Source organism: Erpetoichthys calabaricus, chromosome 2 (genome assembly GCF_900747795.2).
Source record: "Erpetoichthys calabaricus chromosome 2, fErpCal1.3, whole genome shotgun sequence".
NCBI lineage: Eukaryota > Metazoa > Chordata > Cladistia > Polypteriformes > Polypteridae > Erpetoichthys > Erpetoichthys calabaricus.
The window spans coordinates 99,329,220-99,355,979 of record NC_041395.2 but is presented as its reverse complement, the minus strand read 5'-3'; the positions used below and the strand labels follow the sequence as shown (position 1 = coordinate 99,355,979).

Here is a 26,760-nt window from a genome sequence, read left to right as displayed (position 1 = left end):
CAGAATGGGGAAGAAAGCTGACTTAAGTGACTTTGAACATGACACGGTTGTTGGTGCTGGATGGGCTGGTCTGAGTTTTTCAGAAAATGCTGATCTACTGGTATTTTCACGCACAGCCATCTCTAGGGTTTACAGAGAATGGTCCGAAAATGGGAAAATATCCAGTGAGCGGCAGTTGTCTAGGTGAAAATGCCTTGTTGATACCAGAGTTCAGAGGAGAATGGTCAGACTGGTTCGAGCTGATAGAAAGGCAACAGTAACTCAAATAACCACTTGTTACAACCAAGATATGCAGAAGAGCATCTCTGAATGCATAACACATCGAGCCTTGAAGCAGATGGAACCTTGAAGCAGATTTCTTATCATCTTCCGTCCAATATCTCATTTCTTTTACCTTTTTTAAACCTTTTCTTTTAAGTTGTCAGTTTCAGATATGGCTTTTTCTTTGAAACTCTGCCTCTATGACCAGCATCCTGGAGTTTTATTATCACTGTCAATATAAAGCATTGTGGCTTCTTTTATATTCATGTTACACATTTTAAAATTGCTTGCACAGAATGTGTCTTTCTCCATTTAATAATTTTGCATGGTAGTATTTTGTTGTTGATCTTGTAGAGTTCACAATTATATTTGAAACAAAACTGCAAAAAGTTGCTATGCCATAAATATTATAATACTTAACCACATACATAAATATACTAGAGCATCTCAGTGTCACTAAGTATAAGAGAATAAATATGGGCACTCAAATTTACATTCATGCAGCACTGATCCTCCTGTTTACCTGCAGGTTGTTACGGTGTTACTATCAAACCAGGAAGGAATGTCTTTCGCATCTGGTTTGTTCCGCTCATTAAACTGACGGATGTCAAAGATGGACAGGCTATTATTAATGAAGCCCTCCATGGTGGGCTCCTTGCCAGGATGGTATGAATAGTAATATACTAATCTTGGAATCATATCTGACGTGAATGCCACAATAAAGGCCTGAAGGAAAAAGAGAGAGGACTGTAAGTTAGCAGGTGTAATGAAATTGTGAAAAGTGCAGATTGTAAAAGCAAAGAATTTCAGTCATTGATTTTTCAAAACATTGTCACTTCATAAGTATAACCTAAAAAGTGTGGAAAATTTAGTCTAGCGTTTTTTTAAAAAACATGTTTGTAATAGGACACTTCATGAATGTGTATTAAAATTAACTGAGTTTATCCAAGTTTGAATTGTGTGGCAAGTGCTACACTGCCATCTAATAAATCTATTTATTGCAGTAGTGTGCAACTTGCGATGTAAATGTAGCCTATAAACAATGCAGTTGACGCATCACAGAAAACTTTCATTTATATGGTATGGAAATTTAATAAATATTCTCCATAGCAACACCACACTTCTCGCAACCTCTGAAATAATTGAAGCGAGATCACTAACAAGTAAAGACACGTATAAGAAAGGGAGAGACAAACAAGTTTGTGAGGTCAAAAAATCATAGAGATACTGTAGTTTGAAATGTTTAAATAAAAATAAAGGATGTGGCACAAGGATTTGACAATTTTTGAAGTGCTGTGACAGGCGAGTCAATAAGGTGGGGGCATGTACTGTATATTGCTGTGGCAATGTAGTATGCTAAATAGTGATGGCCAGTTTTGTTCACATTACTGGTTCATTTCTTTTGAGCTACCCATTTAAGTGAATTGATTCATTTGATTTATTGATTTGATGGATTCCTCAATAGGATCAAGGTCTGTTGGCACTGAAAAGTAACGTTTGAGGGGGAGGATCTCCTGTAAATGAATCACATTGCAAATATATAGTCAAATAAATCATACATATATAATGAATAATTTATTAAACATGCTGATAATGTATATCATATGACATAGTTCTGTATGAAAGCATAAAGCATGACAACATAGTTACAATCCGTAAATAAAATAACACAATATATTAGGAAATCATAAATAAACGAGAATCATGTATTTTGCTCTCGGATATTGATTCAGGTTTTGAATCAAATGCACAAGAATCATGTGCATCGTTCTCAGATAATGATTCAGTTCAAAAATCAAATGAATGAGAATCATGTGACTCACTTGCGGGTAATGATTCAGTTTGTACTGATTGACATATAAAGTTAATGAACCATTAAAAGACATGTGTTAAAGTAAAATTATTGTTAGAAATTAGAATAATATTTTTCAATTCCATTTTTTGTCACTAATTTGTTCTATGTATGAAGGGACGTAAACACATTAGTTTAATATTATGTTAATACTCTTTAAACAATTCCAATAGCAAGCTGTACAAATGTAACAATTAATATATTCTAAAATAAATGCGTTGTTACTGTACTGTATTTGTATGATCTACAAGATAATCATCAGTGGCAGACAAGATGTTCACTAGTGATGACTCAGTTCTAACTTGAAATTTTCATAAGTGAAGTGAACGAGAATCACAAATCAGATGGGTAGTACACAGACGTGCGCTATACCTGTGAAAATGAAAAATGGCGATAACATCATGCATGTGCTACAGCAGGCCAATTGAGCTCTGCTGAATCGATTCATTCGTGCCTGCAAATCTATTTATATGACTCACTGGAACAAGTTGTTCAAAAAAGAATTAATACTTTGTGAATCGCCCAATACTAATCTTAAATGTAATTTTAGTAGCTGCTGAAGCCTCATTGCATGTGTGCAACTATGGCGTACATTAAGTCAAAATCTGTAACTAGTTTTGTATACCATAAACTTCCTTTATGAAAATGTGAAGAGTCAGTGCACCTGAAGTTTCTACTTTATATTTATATGTGCATTATTTTAAGCCATTTGTTATCAGGAAAGCAATATAGTGATATCAGAATCAGCCCCATTACACTCAAAATGTAATTACCTACTCTGCCTGTCATATTCAAAAAAACATCTGCTTATATGCCTTGAAACAGCAAGAATCATTTTATATAGCAGGCCTAACCATGAGAAATTGGATAATGCCAAAGAGTATATCAAGAATAGATCTTTCCCCATCCTCTCCAGTTCTCTTGAAATTCATCATCATTTTTCCAAAACAAATTAAATCCCATAATATGAATGTGGTCTGTGTATCAGTCTAGAAAATAACAAAAGTAAAGATATACTGTGTTGTTATTTAACAGAGTTCATGTAATTCATTCCCAATTTCTTTTAGGACTTTGTCAAATGCTTTAATAGTGGTTACTGTTGTTGCCTCACAAACTAGATTTGAATTCCAGCCCATCTTTTCTGTCTAAATTTCACATTTCCCCTTTGTCTGCATGTTTTTTCCTGCTGCAATGCTGTTTTTTTCCCACATTCTAAATATGCATATAGATTATGGTATATGCTATGTAATAACTTAGAAAGTCAAAAATGATTCATTCATGATCACCAAGAGCAGAAATCCTTTTATGTAGCATTTAGCCAAACGATACAGAATACTCAAGTTGTTCTCACCATGTCAATATTTGTAATTTGTACTGAATGATACTGTTATTCATCTGTTTCCATTTTGATAAAACAAGCTTAAAGTAAGGAGAAATAGAACACAAGAATGTATGAATGGAAATTTTTTATAGGATACATATTTTTAAAGGTGCCTTCTCTTTCTCTTACATTGTGCTAACTGGAAGATCAAATATTAACAACATGGCTAGATAATGTAGAAACACTCACATTAGTAACCACAGACAAGATGGCCACTCCATTCAGAATCTCATCCCATGCTCCAATATTGTTGGCCTTGGCTGCCACTGGTCTGCGAAACTGTGTAGTAAACTTCCAAGCGTCCACCCTCACCTCCAAGATGTTGTTTACAAGAGCCAGGAGTGGTGCCAGTGGAAATGAAGCCACAAAGATAGTGATGAATCCAAACTGTATCACTACCACCAAGAGAGACAGAGAGAGAGATAAAAAGTAAATTAAAAGAGTTTATGTTCATTTACTCTGTATGATCTTGGAGAGAAAACCAAAGATGAGCCAAAAGAAGGATTTAAAAATTCAGAAAATATATTTGGTTTCCTAGAATACATTTTGGAAAATGAGGGAGATTTTAAAGATCCCTATGAAAAAAGAAAAACATGCTATTTTAGGTGATAACTCAAAATTAGCTATCAAGAGAACCTGTTTTTCCCACCATGATCCTGCTGGGATAGGCCCAGGCGCTGCACAACCCTGAAAGGGAGATGATGGTTCAGAGAATGGACTGATGGATGAATGTGTATGATTGACTGACAGTTGATTAATTTCTTGAAACTAGGAAATGAACTCAAAACCACTGATCTACAATTACCGACTTCCATTTGTTGAAACTGTCTTATTGTATAAATACCTCTAAATGTCAGCATGAGCAAAAAACACTATTAATTCATAATATTTCTGCCTATCTGGTAAGTCTCTAATGATAAAATTGGACACTAACAATCATACACAATCATGTGACTTGTTCCTACTTTCTGTTAACACGTGTGGCTAGTGCTTGTCAAGAACAGAGAGGGTGCAACTAAAGTGCTATAGCATTATAAGTTAATTATAATTCATTAACTAATAATAAAATGTGCAGACTTCCCTGATAGAAAAACTCCCGTGAGTTGCCTGGATGTTTAAATCCCCCATCTGGGTGATGTACAGTTAGAGCTTATCCTGGTAAACAAGAGGGTAGCCTCTGAATTGTGGAGAAGGAAACCTTGACTGTTGTTTGTGCATATGCACTTGCCAAATATTTAGAGTGTTTTGATTTCTTTGATTTGCTGAGCACAATCGTGGGGTCTAACTAGGAGGCAGTAACAGTAATGTGAGCATAAGTGGAAGTATCTACAGGGGTTCAACTAAAGTGAATTACCTATCAGGTTCGAGTTCAATTGTTAATAGACTTCTGCACTATTTGACAATTTAGCACAAATATGTGTATCTGGCAACAGAGCACCTTCATCCAATGGACAACTGTCAAATTTGTCGTCAGCTGATGTCAATCCAGATGTACCAGATGTTACCAGTTGGTGATGATCTGAGTCAGATTGTTGGGATGTTGTCTGGACAGACCCGGGAACCTATTAGAGTAAGGATATCCCAGCACATATGACTCCTACTCCCTGAAGAGCTTTTGAAACTTCTCTGAATGGTCAAAAACCCATACAACAGGCAGAAAGGACCATGTTCAAGACGTCAGTAGTGAAGTAGACTATAAGGAGGTGTAACCAGATAGTTGCCTGTGCTTGTAACTGTTACTGTTAATGTAAGCCATGCTTAAATTAAGGTCTTCTATGTAGCTGAAGTGTAAACTGACATTTTAGCAATCTCAAAATGTTATGGCAAACCATTCAACGTCTAATGAATGACAACTGTTTTTAGTGGACTAGCAAAACATTAACCTTAAATGGAAATGGTGGCAGGAATACTGTGAGGAACTCCTAAACTCAGCGGACAGTGCTTTGAGTTTTTTATGTCAAAGCTGACAGTCCACAGTGGCAAGATTGAAGAGGTGGAAAAGATATTCCCAAAAATGGTCTAGATTAATGCTCTTGAATATTGCATGAGAGGTGTTGGCATGTAACTCAAGTGGATAGGGAAGGCTGAATTCAGGAGAAAGAAAGATGTTGTTTGACCAAGGACACTGGACACAATTCTTACAAAGATATCAGAGAGGTTGTGGGGGTTTGTCAGTCCTTTCTGCCCATTTCAGAATGTGTAGAAGTTGCATATGTCTCTGGACCCTGAAATGTCTGCAAAAGTTGCATTTGCATTTTTGACAGTAATCTGACTATATTTTAGGGGGGAATAAGACTACAATAATAACTTTTATTATCTCCCTTCCCAATTATGATTTTGATGCACAATAGACAGCTGAGACCTCTGTTTCGGATTGTTGTGTTTTACCTATGGTGCTTGCCAGTGATGGTGTTGCGTTGGCATGATCTAACTCTAACCTCTAGCATGCTATGGAGTGTTTGGTACTGGGATGAATCCCAGAGCCATAAATCAGTGGCATAGACTCACGCCTGGAAAAGTGACCTGCTTTCTGCAGTTGAGAGAGGAAGTAACTAATCCTTGTGGAGGAGTTTAAGTACTGGGGTAGAGGGGATTATATGAGTAACAAACTGATTTATACAGAAGGAGCAGTACCACAAAGCACTGCACTAGTCAGAAATGTCCAGGCAAAAATGGTTAATACATGTCTTTTTCCTCAATTATGGTCATCATTTTTGATTAGTAATTGAACATATTAAAAAATTGTGTGGGTCCCATAACAGGATGACCAAATAAGTAATCCATAGTAGAATTGGTACTACTCCTGTGGGTCAGAGAGCCAGCCAAAGTGAAATTTGCATCCAGTAAGATGTCACCCGTTGTATTCCATGGCTAGCATACCAGACACAACCCCTGCAAGGAGATCCATAGTACCTGGACACACAGGAAAGATATCTGATTGTTGATTAAGGTAGATCTGGAAATTTCCAGGAGGAGCTGGGGATAGTTGCTGGAACGTTGGGCCTACCAAGATTCTTACCAGCTCAAAGAATTAAATAGAAATAAGATGAGAGCAATATCCAAAAGTTTATGATGCTACAGCCATGAATGGCCTTTCAAATCTTCTGTCTTGTGAAAAAAGGGTTTCATTCCACATTATGCAAGAATTATTTTGAAGGTAGCAGTAACTATTTTTAGATAAGATGCAAGCTCAAGCAACAATTTTAACTGAGTTGTTCAGTTTAGGATGGGATGGTGTTTGATATATCGAATAATAAAGGGCTAAGGTTTATATATCAGCAAGGATCAGCAAAATATCAGCTTTCTAATTTGAAACTCTACAGTTCATTATTTATTGTTCATCACATGCTTCAAAGAAATGACCAATATAAAATGGTTCATCCATTTATATGTTGTTAAAAAAATGTAATCCAGTTGAATGTCATGAGAACTGAAGCTTATCCAAGCATAACTATGGGAGGATTACCAGAATAAAATGGGATTTTAACCCAGGCATATAAAATACCTGCTTTAAATCTGACAACCAAGTTTGGTGAAACAAGGAGCTGTTACTATTTTGAATGATCTGTTTACATTTACAGCACATTCACAGAACATCTGTTGTCATTCAGTTTCTCCCTTAGTAACATAGCTGCCTTCCTTTCTTTCCCATATAAATACACACTTGAGGGAAAGTACCAGAAGCACTTAGGTTTGTCTGTTTGGCTACCTGTTATACCAGTTTGCTTCATTATTGTGCATATTCATACAGAACATTCACCTTTCTAACACCAACAGATTGTGCTTTTGTCCATTTAACTTCAACATAAACATTACTATTCACCTGAATCAGTGACACCTTTTTGACTAATACTGCCACTTGTTGCAAACTCAGCATGGCTGGAACTCAGAGGGCAGATTTTCTGAGCCTTGTGGAATGGCCCAGTGTGTTGAAGATAAGCCTCAAACCCAGAGAATATGGTGTCTTGCCTGAGTTGGGAGATCTCAGGAAGGAATAGTCATGTTGCATACTCAGTGGGCACTTTATTAGGTATTAGGGGGCGGAGTGGTGGCTCTGAGGCTAAGGATCTGCGCTGGTATCCCGAAGGTTGCCGGTTCGAATCCCCGTCAGTGCCAAAAGAGATCCTACTCTGCTGGGCCCTTGAGCAAGGCCCTTAACCTGTAATTGCTCCAGGGGGCGCTGTACAATGGCTGACCCTGTGCTCTGACCCCAAGAAACAAACTAACAAACACTGTTGTAAGTCGCTCTGGATAAGAGCGTCTGCTAAATAATGTAAATGTACGCCTCTGCAAAATGCCTTTTGTTTCAAGCAGCCAATTACGTGGCTAAAAAGAATTGTATTAACCAGGGGTTCCGAACTCCGGTCCTGGAGGGCCAAAGTGGCTACAGGTTTTCATTCTAACCCTTTTCTTAATTAGTGATGTGTTTTGTCTCCTAATTAACTTCTTTTTGAATTAATTTTATTTAATGTGCTCTTGAAGACTCAGCCCCCTTAATTGTTTCTTTTTCTTTAATAAGCAGCCAAATAATAATGAGCTACAAAATGAACCAAAACAGGACCACCAAACTGTATCAATCATACAGTATCTGAAAAGGTGAAGGTCTCAGAAATGCTGATCTGCTCAAGTCACCAAAACATTTTGACACTGCTCTTAGAAAAGAGAAAATCAACAATTTCATAATTATATGCTATTGCATAATGAGAGCAGCAACAAGTCTTGGAATTAAAGTACGGGTTTAATTAACAACAAGAATTATCGCCTAATTAAGCAACTGGTTGGAGTGAAATTGGTTGGAGTTTGAGGACCTGAGTTAGTTGGTCTTCTGTTAGCTTACTCACTTCACATTTCATTTCTGTTTAAGGAAAGAAATGAAGCAATTCAGAGGAACGATGAAGAAATTCAGGGGAACAAATCTTACAAAACATGTCAATTGGAATAATTAAAATTCATTCAAAAGAAGTTAATTAGGAGCAAAAATAGGCCACTAATTAAGAAAAGGGATAGAATGAAAACCTGCAGCCACTGGTACCCTCCAGGACTAGAGTTGGGGGATCCCAAGTATAAATAGTACAGAATATTTATAGAAAGTACAACTGGTCAACTAGTTAACTGGTGCTTGACCAAAACATTACAATCAGCAATATTGATGACCTAAGTATTTGTGACCATGATATGAATGTTGGTACCAGATATAATGGTTCCAGAGTCACAGAAACAACTGCCCTCCTGGGATTTTCACTGACTTAGGGTTTAGAGGCTATGGTACAATAAACAGAAAATATCCAGTGAGTGGCAGTTCTGTGGGTAAAAATGTGTAGTAAATAACAGTGTTCAAAGGAGAATGGCCAGACTTGTTCAAGGCCATATATATTCAGATAACAAAATCCCTGAATGCACAACACATTGAACCATTACACTGATATGCTATGGTAGCAGAAAGCCAAGTTTGATTCTAGTTCAATTATCTAAAGGCTACATCACATATCATGCCTTCTTCTAGCTATTTTCAGTTGTAGCCTTCATTTGCATTTGAGTCAGATGCAGTCGGCAGCATGCTCTCATGAATGCAGTTGTGTAATGTGACATTCCCAACGCCTCGCTCCAAGAAAAAGAAATAGGTTTGCTTTTGTCTTTAGTCGTAGGGGCGGGTTCCGTGTGCATGAGAGCCAACAACCATCCGGAAAGTGCAACGCATATAATGCAGGGACGGGGAATAAGGAGTGGGGGTGTTTTGGACCTAACAATCAGAAGAGAAGCTCAACTGTCTGATGTCTCATGTTTTACGTACCACAAAAGAATGCAAATAAAGAAAAAAAAGAGTCAAGATTGTAGCTGAACTCTCCATACCTGATAACCCTTCATATAGCACTGGCTCTGGCAGGTAGTTTGCAATTGGATGCCAGTAAAGGGGCAAACACAACTGTGCCGCAAGGTCAGTACCTAGTTGCTAATTTTGACATGCCCTGTGATTTTCATTTGTGTAAACTGACATGGTCCAGCAATGAGAAGTTAATAAGTCTGGTATACCCTACAGTTAGAAATCGAGTAAGGTGATATCCGTTTTATGTGATTTCCATCATTGTATTTGTAAAAGAAGAGTAATCAATATTTTTTTTTAAATAATCATTGTTATGGATACATGGTGTATAACTTGGATGTACTGTAGGTGCAAAAACCTTCATGCTGGCAAGATGTGTTAGGAAATCATTATCAATGTTGTCTTCAGAATGACAATAGTGCAAGACAAGAGAACAAGCAAAAATAAAAAGAGTAGACATTTAGACTCCATACCCATCTCAAGGTACTCATAGAAAAGGCCAAACTCTTGAGTGCACTGTAGGTCAAAGTCTTGCTCCCAGCGACTGCACAACTTCTTGGGGTTGACATGAGCCTTACGGCTTCTCCACCAATTCAACAGCCACCTGCCAATGAAACAGATAGGACAAATCTTTATTGAGCAACTTCTGGTGTTAGTCAATTTGCCAAACATTGTTACCTACTGGATTGAAGAATTTAATATTTTAAAGTCAAATAGCATAATTGAATTAAACATTGATAGGTCAGATTATGTCTTTAACCTATAGCACATGTCTAAAAGAAGGAAGATAGCCTAAACATCTCTCTTAGTTTATATTGGTGCCAGGAGATTTCAACTGACACAGTGACTGTGCCAGGCCTTTGAGCTGCCACAACCAGGACAGATGAGCATGCCCAGATTTTGATTTAGGGAGCATTTAATCCTGAAGTGTAACACACATCTCATCTTGTTCTGATGCTGTAGAGGAAATAAGTGACTAAGTATGTCCACAGAGGCAGGAATGCAAGGAGCATGGACAATTAGCTCAAGCTTTCCTGGTTAAAAGACACATTTTAATTTCAAGTCTAAATTCCACAAAGCAATACATGCAAAAGTATCTAAATCACTAGATTAAAATCATAAATCAGAAAAAGAGCCAAAAAAGTAATCACTGGATGTTCTAGTTTGGAGACACCAACATGGTATATACCACCAATAAGTGGTATTAGGCCTCCAAAATTCTTCACTAAAAGATTTACTGCTCTACCCAGGCCTCCTTTGCCTACCTGGAAAAATCTCACCCCAGTGGGACTTAATCTCAGCTCCACTGGCTTTCCAGGCTTCACAGGCCCAGAAATGTTTGAAGCCTCCAAAAAAAAAAAAAAAACCTAAAAACCCCAAAATATACCAAGCAGGAGTATAACGGTAAACCTTGGCTTATGAGCAAAAGGGCATTAAATGAACTTTATAAAAAAGATTTAATAACTAAATGGGATAATAAAAACTAATCCTCCAAACAGTGAAAACAGGCAAAAGGATATGAACATAAAGGCAGTTCACAACAAAGTCCCAATACACAGTCCTGAATCAAATTCTTTTAAGGCAAAAGCAAGCGATCAAAAAAGAACCAAAAATCCAATATGGAAACAGAAACACTCACAAACTCCAACCAGCTTTGACTTCAGGGTGGCCCCGCCTCTTGGGGAACCACCCACAAAGCACAAGGAATCAGTATACAATTAGCCAATCATAAACACAATCAACAGAAATAACATAAAATAAGAAAAATAATAATTAAAAATAAACAAAACAACAATGAAACATTAAATCCAAAAATTTCGAACTGTTACTAGCAACTGGAGCATGAAATAAGATTTACAAAGGCAGGTAGTACAATGCTTGAGCTATGAGTAGGGTGAACTGATTTTCAAAGTCTTATACCGGGACACTTGTAAGGCCATCTGTATTAGTAAAGAGGATAAGACAGTGTATAGGAATTGAGTGGAAAAGTTTGTTTATTGGTGCAAAGAGAATTGTCTGCATCTTAATGTCAGCAAAATCAAGGAATAGGTTATGACTTTCACTGCATCAGAGAGTCTTTATGTCCGAAAACTATACAAGGAGTGGATGTAGTGGTGGTGTACTCCTGCAAGTACTTGGGAGTCCACATTAATGACAGATTGGACTGGTCTCAGAATACAGAGCAATTATAGAAGGAACAGCAGAGCAGGCTCCTTTTAATTAGGAGAATGTGTTACTTAATGTGGATCCTTCACATCGTCTATATCTCTGAGTTGGCCAGTGCAATTTTCTATGCTGTGGTGTGCTGGGCTATCTATCTATCTATCTATCTATCTATCTATCTATCTATCTATCTATCTATCTATCTATCTATCTATCTATCTATCTATCTATCTATCTATCTATCTATCTATCTATCTATCTATTTGTCCGTCCATCCTTCCATCTATCTATCTATCTATGAATGAAACTACATTCTAGTCAATTAAAATTTAAAGAAATAAAATATAGGTCTTCAAAGTAGTATAATCAACTAAACAATTTGGTAAATTATTCAATGTATAAGAGATCATTCTATTCCTTTACCATTAACCATTTTCAGTCTGTGTCTCCATGTCCTTGTTGAACAACTAATTTTAAAATTGTGAATTTCAACTTGACTTAGTTCCTTCACCATTTCAGACACCATTTCTGCCTTGTCAAGTGGGTAGCTGAAAAAACTGAAATGCCTTAACAAAAACCTCATTGCCTCAAGATACAATGTTGGAGCGCCCATACTTTAACCATGTAGCTACTCTTAAAAAAAGTTCTCAGAGGTTACAGGTGATAAAAGCATTGCATGTTTATGGCACTTACGGGACAAGAGCTTCCTGGATATTTCCCCACATCTGTTTACCTGCCATAATGATGAGCAACTGGGTGGACAGTTCAATGAGACAGCCACCAGGATCACACTGAGATGAGATAAAAAGGGCAGCATAATATTACATACTTTTATTTTAAAGATCGTGAAAGGAGGACACAATGTTTCTTCAGGAAAATAAATTGTTTCTCTAATACAAAGCTCACCTCCTCATTCCTCCATTGCCCAAACATGTACATATATTTCCCAGGATAACCTACAAATTTCCCCTTGAAGAAAGCCACATAGAAGCAGGAAGAGTAACAGTTGACAAATTGGAACAAAAACATCTTTGTTGTCAGCCTATTTTCATATTCAAGGTGAGTCTTGTTAATTTCTAGGATGAGAAGATAAATATTTGACTTACGTGCAATATTTTGTTTACTGTGGCTACATCATGACATAGAAGCCGTTTTACCATGCATCAATATGATTGAATAATCAAAATATGAAGAGGTGACACTTCTCATTTGAAAAAACTTAAAACTTCATAAAGGCAGATTCAGATAATTAACCAGCTATATTCCATTACTGTATTAATAACTCTTAGATGGCTCCTAGCTTTCTGTTTACCTATGTCAGTAATCCAGATTGCCACTCGCTCATAGAAGAAGTTAAGAATCATGATGGCTATGAAATTTAAGCAAGACGCAGTTAAGGAAGTTGCCATCTGTGGAGTGATGAGGGAACCAACCAGTTTCAAATCATGCACTGTGTTGCCTTTAATGATACTAGAAAAGGCAGTGTTGACAGCAAGACGATAAACTATTACTGCAATGATACTGGCAATGATCAGAGCAATCTGTGGAAGACAAAAGGAATATGAAGTTAGACTGAAGTTACTACAGAAGTACAAGGAAATCAGTTATATTGCATGAACAAGGAGAAGGCAGTTTTATTCAAACTATGGTTCACCTTTAAACTGAAATTGAATGTCTAGTCTATTGTTTACAAATCTTGGTCAGGACAATCTTTTGTATAACAATGTTAACGATAAAGTGTCCAAACTCTCCAAATTAATTGAATGATATGCTGAGTTACATTAAACATTTTCCAACAATAGTAACTTTGTTTTCAGGAACCAGTGAGTTCCTGTATAATGTAGGCCCTGGGCCACTTGTGATTCCTGGTTACTTTCATGTGTTACACTTCCACCACACAGCAGGAACTTTAAACTTTATGCTAAAAATGAGACATGCAAAGAAGAGAGATGTGGTACAATATGTGGCGATTTCAGTAGTTCACTGGTTCACCCGTAAACCTCATTAATTCATAGCAATTGCAACTTCACAGGGGAGATCATTGCTTCAATGCAGTGTATGGTGCTTCAGTGAGATACCGATTAAGAGCACAATTTCAATGATACACAGCAAACTTATCAATCACCAGGGTAGTAGATGCAGAAACACCAATCAGCAAGGATTTCACCAAAACCACAAAACTAAATGTGAGGAAGGATATTTATGGACAGAAAAGTGCCAGAACATCTTTAAAAATTGTTAATTTGTCTGTGAACCCTAGTGCTAAGACATGTTGTATGGTAGCACTGGAAATTCCAACTCTACAGAGATGATTACATTTTCTCTGTAGTCTTTAGACTCCATAGGTATGGAGTCTTTTCTCTGGTGATGCATAGGCAATTTGGGTATGTCTGTATTAGCCAAACATTTCCCCTTTATTTATCTTGTCTTTTATAAATCTGATCATTTTACCACACCCCTACACATGACCACAGTCTTATCTTTATCACTTCTTATTTTGTTATTCCCTGTGATCCGTTTTATTATGGTATTCATTTTCACTTGGCACTCTGTTATTGTATTGTTTTTCTAGTATTTTTTATGCTAATGTAGAAGTGTAATATGTTATTTGTCATTTTGTTATGTTTTAGTTATGAACTTCCACAAAATTAATTAATTATTGTAAATAGTAGTATATCGATTGTATAATATGTTGTAGTACGGGCGTTAATTAGCGTTACACCTCACAACCTGCATGCACCACGTTTCTTGGCTCAGCCTCCAGAAGCGCAGTGCATGCAAGTTGTGAGGTGTAACATTAATTAACGCCCGTACTACAACATATTATACAATCGGTATACTACTAACTATTTACAAGAATTAATTAATATTGGGGAAGTTCAAAACTAAAATGAAACAAAATAACAAATAACATATTACACCACTTTGCTACACTAAGAAGAGCTCATGTTATTCAACTCTAAATGCTCTTCACTTTCCTGGATGTCCCGGCATTATTAGTTTCTTGATTGAAATAATGATAGCAAGGAGAGATGCTAGGAGAGTTTCTGTAAGATTGATTCAATAACTTGAGTAAGGTCAAATGGAAGGATAATATTAAAATGTGTTAGAACACAAAAGGTCAGTAAACTAATAAGTTTTAGAATAAAATATGTGGAGCAGGCGAAAATGAGTTTAAGAAGGCAATGAAAATGTTGAAATACAGATCTAGCAAAAGTCAAGGTCTCAAGTACTTCAAGATTCTGCCACCTCAACGCTAATACTTAAGAGAATACGAAAGGTCTATACATGTACGGTATACAACATGTGCCTAACTTGGTTATGTATAAGGCTTTCTGGATTAGGCTAAGAGATCAGCATCTAAAGTACCCTAATCTAAATTATCAAGGAACATGACTAGTCACAAATATTCCCAATGCCAATGGACTCCCCTCATCTAAAACCTAAAGAGTTACTGTGCAGAATCAGTGATGCTCACCCAAAATAACACAGTGGCTCCAGAAAGAAGGAAACGTGCCATCTTGCTTGGTAAAGGCATATATGGCTCATCCTCCTAAAATAAAAGATTAAAGAAACGTATTTTATAGAAACCAAACAGCATATAATTCTACAATTCGGACAAATCTTTGTAAACATCCTAAAGTTGTCAGCAGTTAACTCAGATACTTATCTTTTCTCAGTTTGAACAAAATATAAGGCTAAATTCCCAATTTCAAAGTGAAAAGAAAAAAGTTGTGAACATGTACTAAAGTATGAATTAGTGTAGAGATCTGTACTATAGTGCTGCAGAACAGATATACACCTTTAATAGGTGCATAAAAAGAGCATGAAAACTAAGCAAGGATTTTTTTTTTGCATTTGGCACCTAGCTACTGGCCTTAATTCACACTGTCACAGAAACAAATAAGGTCCTCATAAACAAGTTAGATTATAATGCAGTTTAATCAAGTTAAGGTTTTTATTGACACATTCACTAACTATGAGAATGTGGTCTAGGAAACTCTCATGAGCAATGTAGCTGGTGGTATACACAATCAGGGTAGAGAGAGCCTCTGCACAGAAAAGCGGGCATCACCAGCTAAATGGTGAAATCTACCAGTGGCTGATGGAGGTCTTCCTTGGCTAACAGTCAAATCAGTGGCTCTGAGACTAGCATCCTCAGTTCATGCATCTCCACTGACATCTCAGGGTGGACAACTAGAGAGGAAAGGAGTTGGAGTGTTGCCCTCAGCAATTATTGCTAGCGATAAGAATGTGCACTTTAAAGGAAAAATGTGGGGTAATATGAACTGAAGTTATCATTGCTAAAAATGATCCATTACTATGGATATTTAGGTTTTTGGTGATATTTGCACCTAAAGCAATGCCTCTGGGCAGAACATTTGACAAGATTGAATGAGCAATGGAGTCTCATGTTCTGTTGGGTGTTGATCACTCAAGACATAAATCATATAATTTTCTAACCCACTTGATCCCCAACCAGGGTCACGAGGTTACTGGAGCATAGCTAGCTAGCTTAGGGCACAAGGCAGAAACAAACCCCGGAGGGGTTGCCACACATCCAACCATCAAACACACACTAGGGCAAATTTAGCATCATCAATTCACCTAACCTACATGTCTTTAGACAATGGGTGGACACTGGAGCACCCAGAAGAAATACATGCAGACATGGGCAGATCATACAAACTCTGTGAAAGTAGGAGCTGGGACAGGAACCCTGGTCTCCTTACTGCAAGGCGGCAGAGCTACCTTTGCATTACTGTGCGACACCTCAAGTAAAAACTAATTTTGAATTTTTGAGATACTGGTAATAATATGGGATATTTTGCTGGGAACAATAAATAAGGGTAATGAGTTACATGATTCAAATAATCGTGACAATGGATGCAGTTGACAGTTATCTAAAAAAAGAAGGTAAAAAATAAAAAACAAAAGATAAAGCCAATATAATGATATATAATGCACGGCATGCTCATTAAACTAAGAGGTCAGTTTAAGACGATAAAGGGTTGCCTTTTCATTATTATCTATCTATCTATCTATCTATCTATTATAGTGATTACAAAAAAAAATGTAACAATTAAAAGGTGCTCTGTTATAAGGCTTGATGTATCATTTTGATCTCTAACAGTTCAAAAGTGCTAATATGGATAACTCTTATTAGTAATTCACTAGCCATCCCACGGCGTAGTATACGCCGCATAATTATGTATTGATGGGTGAACACTTCCTGAAAGACACAGTTGTCCAAATGGGGTGGGTTTGAGGATACGACTGTAATTGAATGAAAAGATGGAACTCTGGAGATAGCAACATACAATTGTCCGTGACTGAAACTGGGGTTGGCAGATACAGGCATATCATTTTGAAAGTGTGTCCCTGTGCCTTATTAATTGTCATTGCAAAGGCCTATCTAACAGGAAATTGTCTGTGTGTAAACGTAAAAGGCATATTTGAATCTGATGGGGTCAGGGAGTCTCTCTCTCTCGCGCGCGTGCCTGTGTGTGTGCGTGTGTGTGCGTGTGTGTCTCTCTGTCGTGCGCCTGTGTGTGTGTGTGTCTCTCTCTCTCTCTCTCTCTCTCTCTCTCTCGCGGGCGCCTGTGTGCTGTAAGTGAATGAAAAGATGGAACTCTGGAGAGAGCAACATACAATTGTCCGTGACTGAAAACTGGTTTTGGCAGATACAGGCATATCTTTTTGAAAGTTTGTCCCTGCGCCTCATTAATTGTCATTGCAAAGGCCAATCTAACAGGAAATTGTCTGCATGTAAACATAAAAGGTAAATTTGAATCTGATGGAGTCAGGGAAATCCGGGGAATATGGACAGTTGTGAGGTAGCAGCTGCGATTGTTTTACACTCTAGTACATTGCGGTGAATGCTCAGAACAGTCAGTCTAGTGCCTTTACAGAGACTTCTTGCTGGCATGAGGTTTCTGAGAAGCATGACGACTGAACCAATTTTAAGTTTGACTTTATGCGGAGGCATGCCAGTGGGAGTAATAGCTGCCCGGCAGGTCATGGGAATAACGCTGCAGGATTGCCAGTCGGCATCATTTATGGTCGGAACTACGATGGTATGTGATCTTCTTCGAACCTCCGACTTTCATTCTTGATTAATGAAAACATTCTTGGCAAATGCTTTCACTCTCGCGTGAATTTTTGGCTCTGTAGTGCGTGTGCCATGATCAGCTGCTTAGTGAATTGTTGGTGGGCGGGGCTCGGTCTTGCGTGCGTCTTGCTTGCCATGGACTTAGTGAATTATATATATAGATATGTTTGTTGAAGATAGTACCTGGGTAATGGGGTTTAACTTGCGGAGAGTGCATTTAGCTTCATATTCTGGCCTGAAGTCATGGTCTTGCTCCTCCTCAAAGTCAACTAGGTCCCACTCATACTCCAGACGAGCCTGTCGACGCTTCCAAAACTCTAAAAACAATGTTACTGGGGAGAAGAAGGGAGAATGTAATAGAGCACAAGATATATCCTATTTGGTCAAATCTGGGGGACACAGTTTAGACTTGTATGTTGTGTTTTGAACAAAGGTCCGGACAATAATCCAAATGACCACTAGAGAGGAAAATAACCATCAAACCCCTACCAGTAATGAAAAGAGTTGCATTAAATCTTTGTAAACTACAAAAAAAGAAATATTTTTGCAAAAGTGCTCTGAGGAACAAATTAAGTTACAAAGAGCACAAAAGGCATGGCCTGGGATGCCAGAAAAGGCAATGGCAATCCAAGGCAAAGAAGTTCCAATTAAGAATCCAGAGTACCAAGTCCAAAACAAAGCATTAGGTCAAAATCCAGTAAAACCACAAACAATCAAAAAGCAATAAACAAAGGAGAACTTACCACCACCACAAGCGCATTCAATGAATCGCAATGAACTGTGGCTTTACCTCAGCCAAGCAGTCCCCTGTGGTAATGTGTAGGTGGCTCCGCCTTTTGAGGAACCACCCACAAGACACATGAAACACAGAAAATGAACAGGAAAGACATTAAAGTGACATTTGAACCCCAGGACGGGGAGAGGTAGTGGGACCCTGGAGGGAACATGACAGACCAAGAGTAAAAAGCAGGGGTGTATCAGGGGTTACACCCCTGTGTCCATGAACATCCTGACAATGTTATAGGAGTAAAGTTTTTACTGTACTTATTTACTTAGTTACCTCGGGTGTATAACATCAAGTCTGGGGATGAGTCTTGAAATTCAGAGGCCTACACACTGTAATGACCTGCACTTTCTAGTATCTCACTTGTATGTTTTTTCTTACTTAACACCAACATGAATTCCCTTCCAGATGCATTTACGACACTCCATCTATCCATTTTCATACCCATTCATTTCATGGAACAGGCAGCAACTATCTTACTACAGCAGCAATCATTGCAAGGCAGGAGACAATCTTATCCCACTCCCTACTTTATGTACATTATTTTTTTAACAAAAATTCTTTCTTGAGAAAGCAATCTGATGTGCACTCTCCAGCAAGTCAAGTCGAGACTTAGTTATGGCTTCATTTAAGAGCAGAAACATTTTAAAATAAAGTATGAAAACATGAATTTAAAAAGATAACATATTTCTATTTGTTACATGCTTGTTGCTTCATGCTTTGAGTCACAGCTCTTTTTTATTGGCAATAAAAGCATTATTAGCATTTTGAAGACAGATTATGCAAGAAGGTAGTAGACTGAATGTGACTTGGGTTCTATTGACATTTCAAGTGCACAATAACTTTTTTGGTGTGATCTTAATTCCTTTAGTTCAATATCCTTCTTTGCATTCATTCATGTTCAACAATGATAATCATTTATCTATGATACTGTCAGCATATTATCAACAGAAATTACAGGTGTCAACATATATGACGCAATCCACTTGGAAATGGGCCAGCATATCTCTCTATTATAAAAAAATCTTGGAAGGAAACAAGACGTGATTTTCTCAGAGAGAGACTTTCACGTCCCGCAAGACGAGACTTTGTGCCAAGAGTTTTAACCATGCCCGGGGCCGGAAATAAAAGACAAAGAGTAGATGACAAAGTAGAACGTCGTAAAAATAATTCAAAAATGTTGGTGCGGTACACATGCAGAGCAGGTTAGAGATAACTGAAGTACAAAATTTGAAAGTCTCAAAAAACAGATAGTAAAGATTGCATTAGCGCAAACAAACAGAAATTATTACTTGGTGAAATAATGGAACAACGAAAAGAGATCAAATATATTGTTTGGATTTAAACTTTAAGTCGGAGACTTGTAGATCATCCATGTTGCCATCAGGGAAAAGTAGTGTTTATTCCCAATGAAGAGGCGTATCCGCAAGAATGAAAAGATTTGTTGTTTGGTGAAAGTGAAATCCCGCGAGAGAAAATTTCAAGCCCTGTGAGACAAGAGCTTATGCAAAGAGATTTGGAAAAGTCCTGCCCACATAACCATGCACACGGTTCAGTCATTTCTCATTTGTGTGAATGCTGTTGTCAGACACATTTCTTGTAGAGAGAAAGAAACGATATTCACTCATGGGCAGTTATACAATACGTTGCGTTGTCACGATGTAATTCCAAACATGGAATCAAAATTCAATGTGATATTGACGAAAAGGTAAAAGTGAAAAGAGATCAAATATATGGACATAGGTGATATGACAGAAGTATATAGATATTGTTTGGCTTTAAACTTTAAGTCAGAGACTTGTAGATCGTCTAATTCGTGTAGCCACCAGGGAAACTTAGTGTTTCTTCTCAATGAAGAGGCCTATCCGCGAGAATTAAAAGTTTTGTTGTTTGGTGAAAGTGAAATCCACATATGCATGCAGCAGAGACACGAAGTTGCTGGCGCGTAGTGCAGGTGGGGGGGTTGGCGAGTGAAGTGAGCAGGAGGCAAAGCCCCCTAGTTCCATTCAATAAACACCAGCTTTGTGTTGACAAAAAACAGACAACAATGTTTGGGTAGTAGGAGAAAACTAGAGTTCCCATAATAAACCCATTTAAACAAGGACAACAGCTAGGATAAATACTGGAGAAGAAGCATTGTAAGCCAGCAACACACCTGCATTTCCCTAACTACAATCAATAAGAATCCTAACCCAAAAATTTTAAATAATTTTTTTTTATTTCATAATGTTATATATTATGAAATTTGCAGATGACTCTGTCATTGTGAGTTTTTTTACAAGATAAGGAGTACAGCCATGGCCCAGTTGCTGATGAGTTTGTTCCTTTTCACAGATGAATATTCCTAAAAAGGAGGATGTGGTTGTATATCTCAGGTATTTCCCTCCTTCCACTGCCTCAACTTTAATTGAAGGAGAGACAATGGAGATGGTACAACAATACAAATATCTAGGGCAATAATTGATTATCAAGCAAAACTTTGATCTTCACACAGAGCACATTTGTGGGAAGGAGCAGACACAGCTTTTCTTTCTTCGGAAAATCAACTGTTTAAAAGTTGACAAAACCATAATGACACTGTTTTTCAAATCTTTAATTAAGTCTGTTGTTACATTTGCTTTTTATATGTTGCTTTGGCAACTTTAGCATTAAGAATATAAACCATTTTAATAACAATCAGCAGTAAAACTATTAATTTGTAGCAGACTTCTGTCACTGAGCTGTATTACAAAAAAAGGTTAGAAAGAAGGCAGATTCAATTCCGTCAGATGGTAGCCATCCTCTTTTTCCTAAATTTCAGTTGTTGCCATCAGACTGCAAATTTAGGTTTCTGAGGGTAAAGAGCATTATATTTAACAATTCCTTTTATTCCTAGAGCTATATGCATTTTGAATTCCGCTACTTGTAGGGATGCTGTTAAATGCTATATTCTAAATTATTACTTTGTGTACTGTTAATTGTAATTATTCTTCTTTGTATTAATCTTGAGTGTATGTCTATATGCTAACACTAGTTTGCAGTTGTGATATCTTTGTTTAGATCTGTGTAACAATGCCTTATGTTTTAGTACTTTTCCTGCTGTAAACAAATCTCCCTTAGGTATAATAAAGTCTACCTAACCTAACCTAATTCAAAACTTTATAGCAAGTCAATGGAAGAAATGAAATTGGCAGTCACACTGCCTACTTTACAAACTACCATAAATACCTCTTTATGAAGCATTATTTACACAAATGACTTTATTTTGTTTTGCTTTTGCATGCTGAACACCACACAGAGCACATAATCATAAAACACACAGAAAAGCATGCATTAGCAGATGAAAATATTCTGTTATTAAAATAAAATTAAAGTTAGGAACACAAGATTTCACATAGTTGGCCTTCATTGACATATTAAAATTTCAAAAATATTGGCCAAATGCCTAAGAATCTGAACTATCAGAGAGATACACGTTTGGTGGCTCAGGCCTAATGGCTGGTGTACTGTGTGATGCTGATCATGAATTGTATTTACAAACTTTGCTGTCCTGTTATTGTCAAAATGGTTCAATTTATTCCAAAAGTCTCTTAATCATATGCTGCATCCCAAAGTATCATAATAAATTTTGCGATGGGAGTCTGTTGTGAAATCTTTTAAAACAGTGTTTAGCTCAATCAAATCCCAAGATAGTTAAGGTTAGATGTTAGTTGTTAGTTCTGTTGCTGCACAGATTCAGTCAACACTTTCTGTGTAGGATTTGCACCTTCTCCTCATTACTGCATAAGTTTTTCTCAGGGTTCTTTTGTTGTTCTTTTTCATACATCCTAAAACATATCTATGCTATGTTAATTGGCATCTTTAATTTGGCTTCTGTGAGACTGTGGACACGTATGCGTATTTGTAGTGCCATGGATTAAAGACTTTCCCATCAGGGTTTGGTTCCATTGGCAGAGTTTACACTATGTTTCTAAAAGAAATCTCAAATAAAGGGAATTGTTTACCCGTGTTAATTTGAATATGTTAATAATCAACTAATATACTGTACCTAGAAGCAGTGCTGCCTTATAATAAGGAATCCAGGGGTGGTGCATGTGGGGCCACATAGGTTTCCTCTAATTCTTCACACAGTTCAAAGACATGCAGGTTAGATGAACTGGTGATGCTAAGCCATCCTGTGATGTGTATGTTTTTGTGTGTGTTCACCTTGTGATGGCCAGGTGTGCTGTCCACAGGCTGTTCCTGCCTGCGCTTGCTGCTTCCTGGGATAGGCTCCAGCTTCCCTCTAGCACTGGATATGTTGGTTTAGAGGATATATATGGATCAACTAACACTATAATCTGCCCTGCCCAAGCAACTCTCTGTCTTGCATGTCACCTATCCTTAAAACAGATTTTCAACTACAGATTAGTTTATTGTTTAACTTGAGAGTGGTTACTTCAGCGTGTACATTTTAGCTATAGTATTTTCTACCTTTGAATGCCTGATAAATGCTCCTGTTAGCCAACTTTCAAGTCAGTTATCTAAGTCGCACAACCAGGGTTGGCTCCACCATTACCCAGCCACACAGGTTAGCTCCGGAACAGTTGGTTGGCACACTAATAAGCTTGCCCTAGGGAGTAAAATAACCTAGCACCAGCACTGCACACACCCGAATGTTATGCGATGTGTACATTTTATAACTTGTTAAAATAAGGAAGTGTTTATTTCAAGCAGACAAACTTAAAAAAGCAATGCTTTCTGACATTTAAATATCCATCCATCCATCCATTTTCCAACCCACTGAATCCGAACACAGGGTCACGGGGGTCTGCTGGAGCCAATCCCAGCCAACACAGGGCACAAGGCAGGAACCAATCCCGGGCAGGGTGCCAACCCACCGCAGGACACACACAAACACACCCACACACCAAGCACACACTAGGGCCAATTTAGAATCGCCAATCCACCTAACCTGCATGTCTTCGGAATGCGGGAGGAAACCGGAGCGCCCGGAGGAAACCCACGCAGACACGGGGAGAACATGCAAACTCCATGCAGGGAGGACCCGGGAATCGAACCCAGGTCCCCAGGTGTCCCAACTGCGAGGCAGCAGCGCTACCCACTGCGCCACCGTGCCGCCCACATTTAAATATCGTTAATGGTATTTTTGTACTTTTCATAATTTCAAAATTTTTAATGAATTAATGTGAGACATACTTCATATTATACATTTATATTATGAACAATTTACCATATTTGATACGGGATGTGATGTTAATATGAAGTAGTTCAATTCAAACTAAAAAATACCATTACTTTGTATGGTTCGTGCCGTTGCCCCCAAAGGTTTAAACATGAAATTCTGCCCATGATTGGGTCCTGCCTTGCACTGAGTGCTACTGGGATAGACTCCAGTCCCTGAAATGGACTGCTGGTGTGTTTAATAATAACCATCTTCACTTTCCCCTAACATTGTAGACTCAGACACGATACATAAAGTGTAGCAATAAATTCAGAAATCTAGGTGGGTTGTTCTATTACCACTAGTACCACAGTTAAACTTAAATTAACATTACAGTAGAAGCTAGTAAAAAAACATAAAAGTTATTTTTTTGTCCATTAGCATAACAATATTTACATGGAAAAATAAACACATTTTTTCAAGTTTTTTAAACTGTATTCTGATTTCAGTATAACTTCAGTTCCTCTGAAATGACTTTTTTTTTTGTTACAGAATTACTATCTAATAACAGAAACTACCAAAAATTATTAAGATTGAATCAAACATACCCCAAATACCCATGAACATGGCAAAAAATACAGTGCCAAAATTGTCAAACAGATGTGATTGCTGCAGAAGAAAGAAAGAAAGAAAGAAAGGACAGTTAACAGATTATTAAACAGATAAATAGTCTTAGATGCTAACAGAAAAAATCTTGATGCAATGTGTTGGCATATTTCATTTCGATAAAAAAAAAATCTGAAATTAGGTACCATTACTATCTTGACAGCAAAACTGATATAGACATCAATTTTGAGAGTCATAATAATAGAAACTTTTAATACTATGACTACTCCTAAACACCACAACAATACTCTCATATGCATTTTATTGTCAGTTGTTCTGAACAAGTAACAGTAAATGATAACAGTACATCCTTAGCAATTTTTTAATAACAAAAGGAGCATCTATAGTTTCTATAACATACTCTTACAATCTTGTAACATTGTTGCTACAGATTAGAGTTGACAGCATGTGCAGATATATAGCTAAACCTCCAAAAGGTTTCTGTTTGTCAAATGATAGAATAAAGGACAGCCATCTCTCTCAATTGTTAGCAAGAAAACAGCTGAAAGAAACAAGGCTTGACCCTCGCCTTCACTTTGGTTTAATTTTAGGTGGTCTCATTTTTGCTACTGGCTTCAACGGGACACTGGGATATTTCAGCTTACCTTGGAGGACTGACATGTTGTGATTAATTTCCAGTAGGTGCACTTCTTATCACATAAGGGACACATTATAATATCTCCCCCAATTGAAGCATTACAGATTTCTTTACTATTGAAACAAAGAAAACATAGAGTCAAAAGATGGAGTAATGGATAGAGGCAACATTTATATAGATATTCACAATACTGTGAATAAGAATTGCTTCTTCTGAGCTAATTTTAGCCTAGCAGTTCCCTTCATTCCTTCCATTTCTGGATGGTGCTTTGTTCAGTAGAAGGGTGTAGGAAGCCAAGGCCTCCAATCAGTGTTTCCCAAACTGAGCCCTTTAATTCTACTTGACTTGCTGACAGTTTATTAAACGGTCCAATTCTTGCTTAATTCTTGATCCTTACTTAAACTGAGCACATTGTGTTGTTTTGTTCCTTCTGTACTGGATGTGCCCATACTGAAATTCTCTATCTGAATTTATGTTTTATACACACAAAGTGACTTCTGCTAAACCTGTTCAAAGGATAAGTTATGTATTTTTCAAGTTGAAGTTATTTCTTCACAAACATGGCATATATGTATTTGTCAGCAAAATTATCTTCTGAAGTTAAGAATTTTTTATGCATTTAAAAATATCTTGCACTTTCCAGTGGAGGCTAATGTGGCATGGGGCATCCCTGGAAGATAAAAGCTTAAAAACTGAGTATATCCAAGACAGTTCTCATGTATTGATCTACTACTTGCAATTACACACACATTGTCAAATAGCTTAAATCACGGATGTCAAACTCCGGTCCTGGAGGGTCACAGTAGCTGCAGGTTTTCATTCTAACCATCTTCTTCATTAGTGGCCAGTGTTTGCTGCTAATTAACTTCTTTTGCCTTAATTTTAATTAACTTGACTCAGACCCCCTAGTTGTCTCTTTTTCCTTAATTAGTAGCCAAACAATAATGAGACACAAAATGAGCCGCCACATGACCAAGTGCCCATCACGCAATATCTGAAAATAAAGAAAGGTGAAGGTCTCGGTAAGGTTGATCTCTCAGGTCACCAAAACATCTTGACAGTGTTCTTAGAAAAAACAGAAGAATCAACAGCTTTGGAAATGTCTGCTATGGCAGAATGAGAGCAGCAATAAGCCATGGAATTGAATAACAAGTTTAATTAACAGCATGAATTGACCTCTCATTAAGAAACCGGTTGGAGTTTGAAATCCCAGTTTAGCTGGTCATCTTTTGTCTTGTTTCACATTTCATGTCTGTTTGGCTGTCATTTAATGAAGAAACAAATCAATTCAAAGGACTGAATCCTTAAAAACAAGGCTATTAAAGTAAAGGGAAAATGAGTTAATTAGCAGCGAAAACTGGTCACTGATTAGGAAAAGGGTTAGAATGAAAACCTGCAGCCACTGTGGTCCTCCAGGCCCGGAGTTCTACACCCCTGGCTTAAATTACATTATTTATGATAAAAAACCACCAATATTATGTGATTCAGTCATTTAAAAGAAGACCACAGTGTTTGACTTCTTCCACAATAATCTTTCACCCCAAAAGGAGTGATTTCATTTTGAAGATCAAATCACGGTAAACTTTTCAGACAACATGGTTGGTTTTGTTTTGATTTGCTTCCATCGTTTATGTGAGAAATCAAAAAATGTATCATTACCACAAAAAAAAAAATGTAATAGAATGATAATTTCCAGGACCAATTTTGCGGTCACAAACATGCATCAGAAATGCAGAAGGCGTGTTTTCTTATATCAAAACTTTAGTTGCTTCATTGGTAAGATTTTAGGCTTTTATTTTCTGGTAGTGCTCCATGCCCCCATTAGCCTCCACTTGTAGTGTGTCAGTGACCGGCAAGATATTTTTTAAAATTTATAGAAAATGCTTAACCTTAGAACACAAGTTCACATGGCAATGCATATACAGTCATATGAAAAGTTTGGAAACCCCTCTCAGCCTGCATAATAATTGACTCTACTT

The 26,760-nt window shown here is 37.3% G+C and overlaps 1 protein-coding gene across 1 annotated transcript in view; it reads right to left on the bottom strand.

Annotated features, from left to right (window-relative positions):
• The window catches only part of LOC114645312 (anoctamin-5-like), a 62,274-nt gene that overhangs the window by 5,941 nt on the left and 29,573 nt on the right, over positions 1–26,760 (bottom strand). Inside the window, exons 9-18 of the mRNA XM_051922503.1 lie at positions 24,789–24,894; positions 24,126–24,186; positions 17,774–17,922; positions 14,957–15,031; positions 12,791–13,019; positions 12,385–12,554; positions 12,172–12,269; positions 9,789–9,919; positions 3,684–3,889; positions 785–987 (exon numbers count right to left, since the gene is read on the bottom strand). Of these exons, the coding sequence (XP_051778463.1) occupies positions 785–987; positions 3,684–3,889; positions 9,789–9,919; positions 12,172–12,269; positions 12,385–12,554; positions 12,791–13,019; positions 14,957–15,031; positions 17,774–17,922; positions 24,126–24,186; positions 24,789–24,894 (1,428 nt within the window). The remainder of the gene's footprint in view (positions 1–784; positions 988–3,683; positions 3,890–9,788; positions 9,920–12,171; positions 12,270–12,384; positions 12,555–12,790; positions 13,020–14,956; positions 15,032–17,773; positions 17,923–24,125; positions 24,187–24,788; positions 24,895–26,760) is intronic.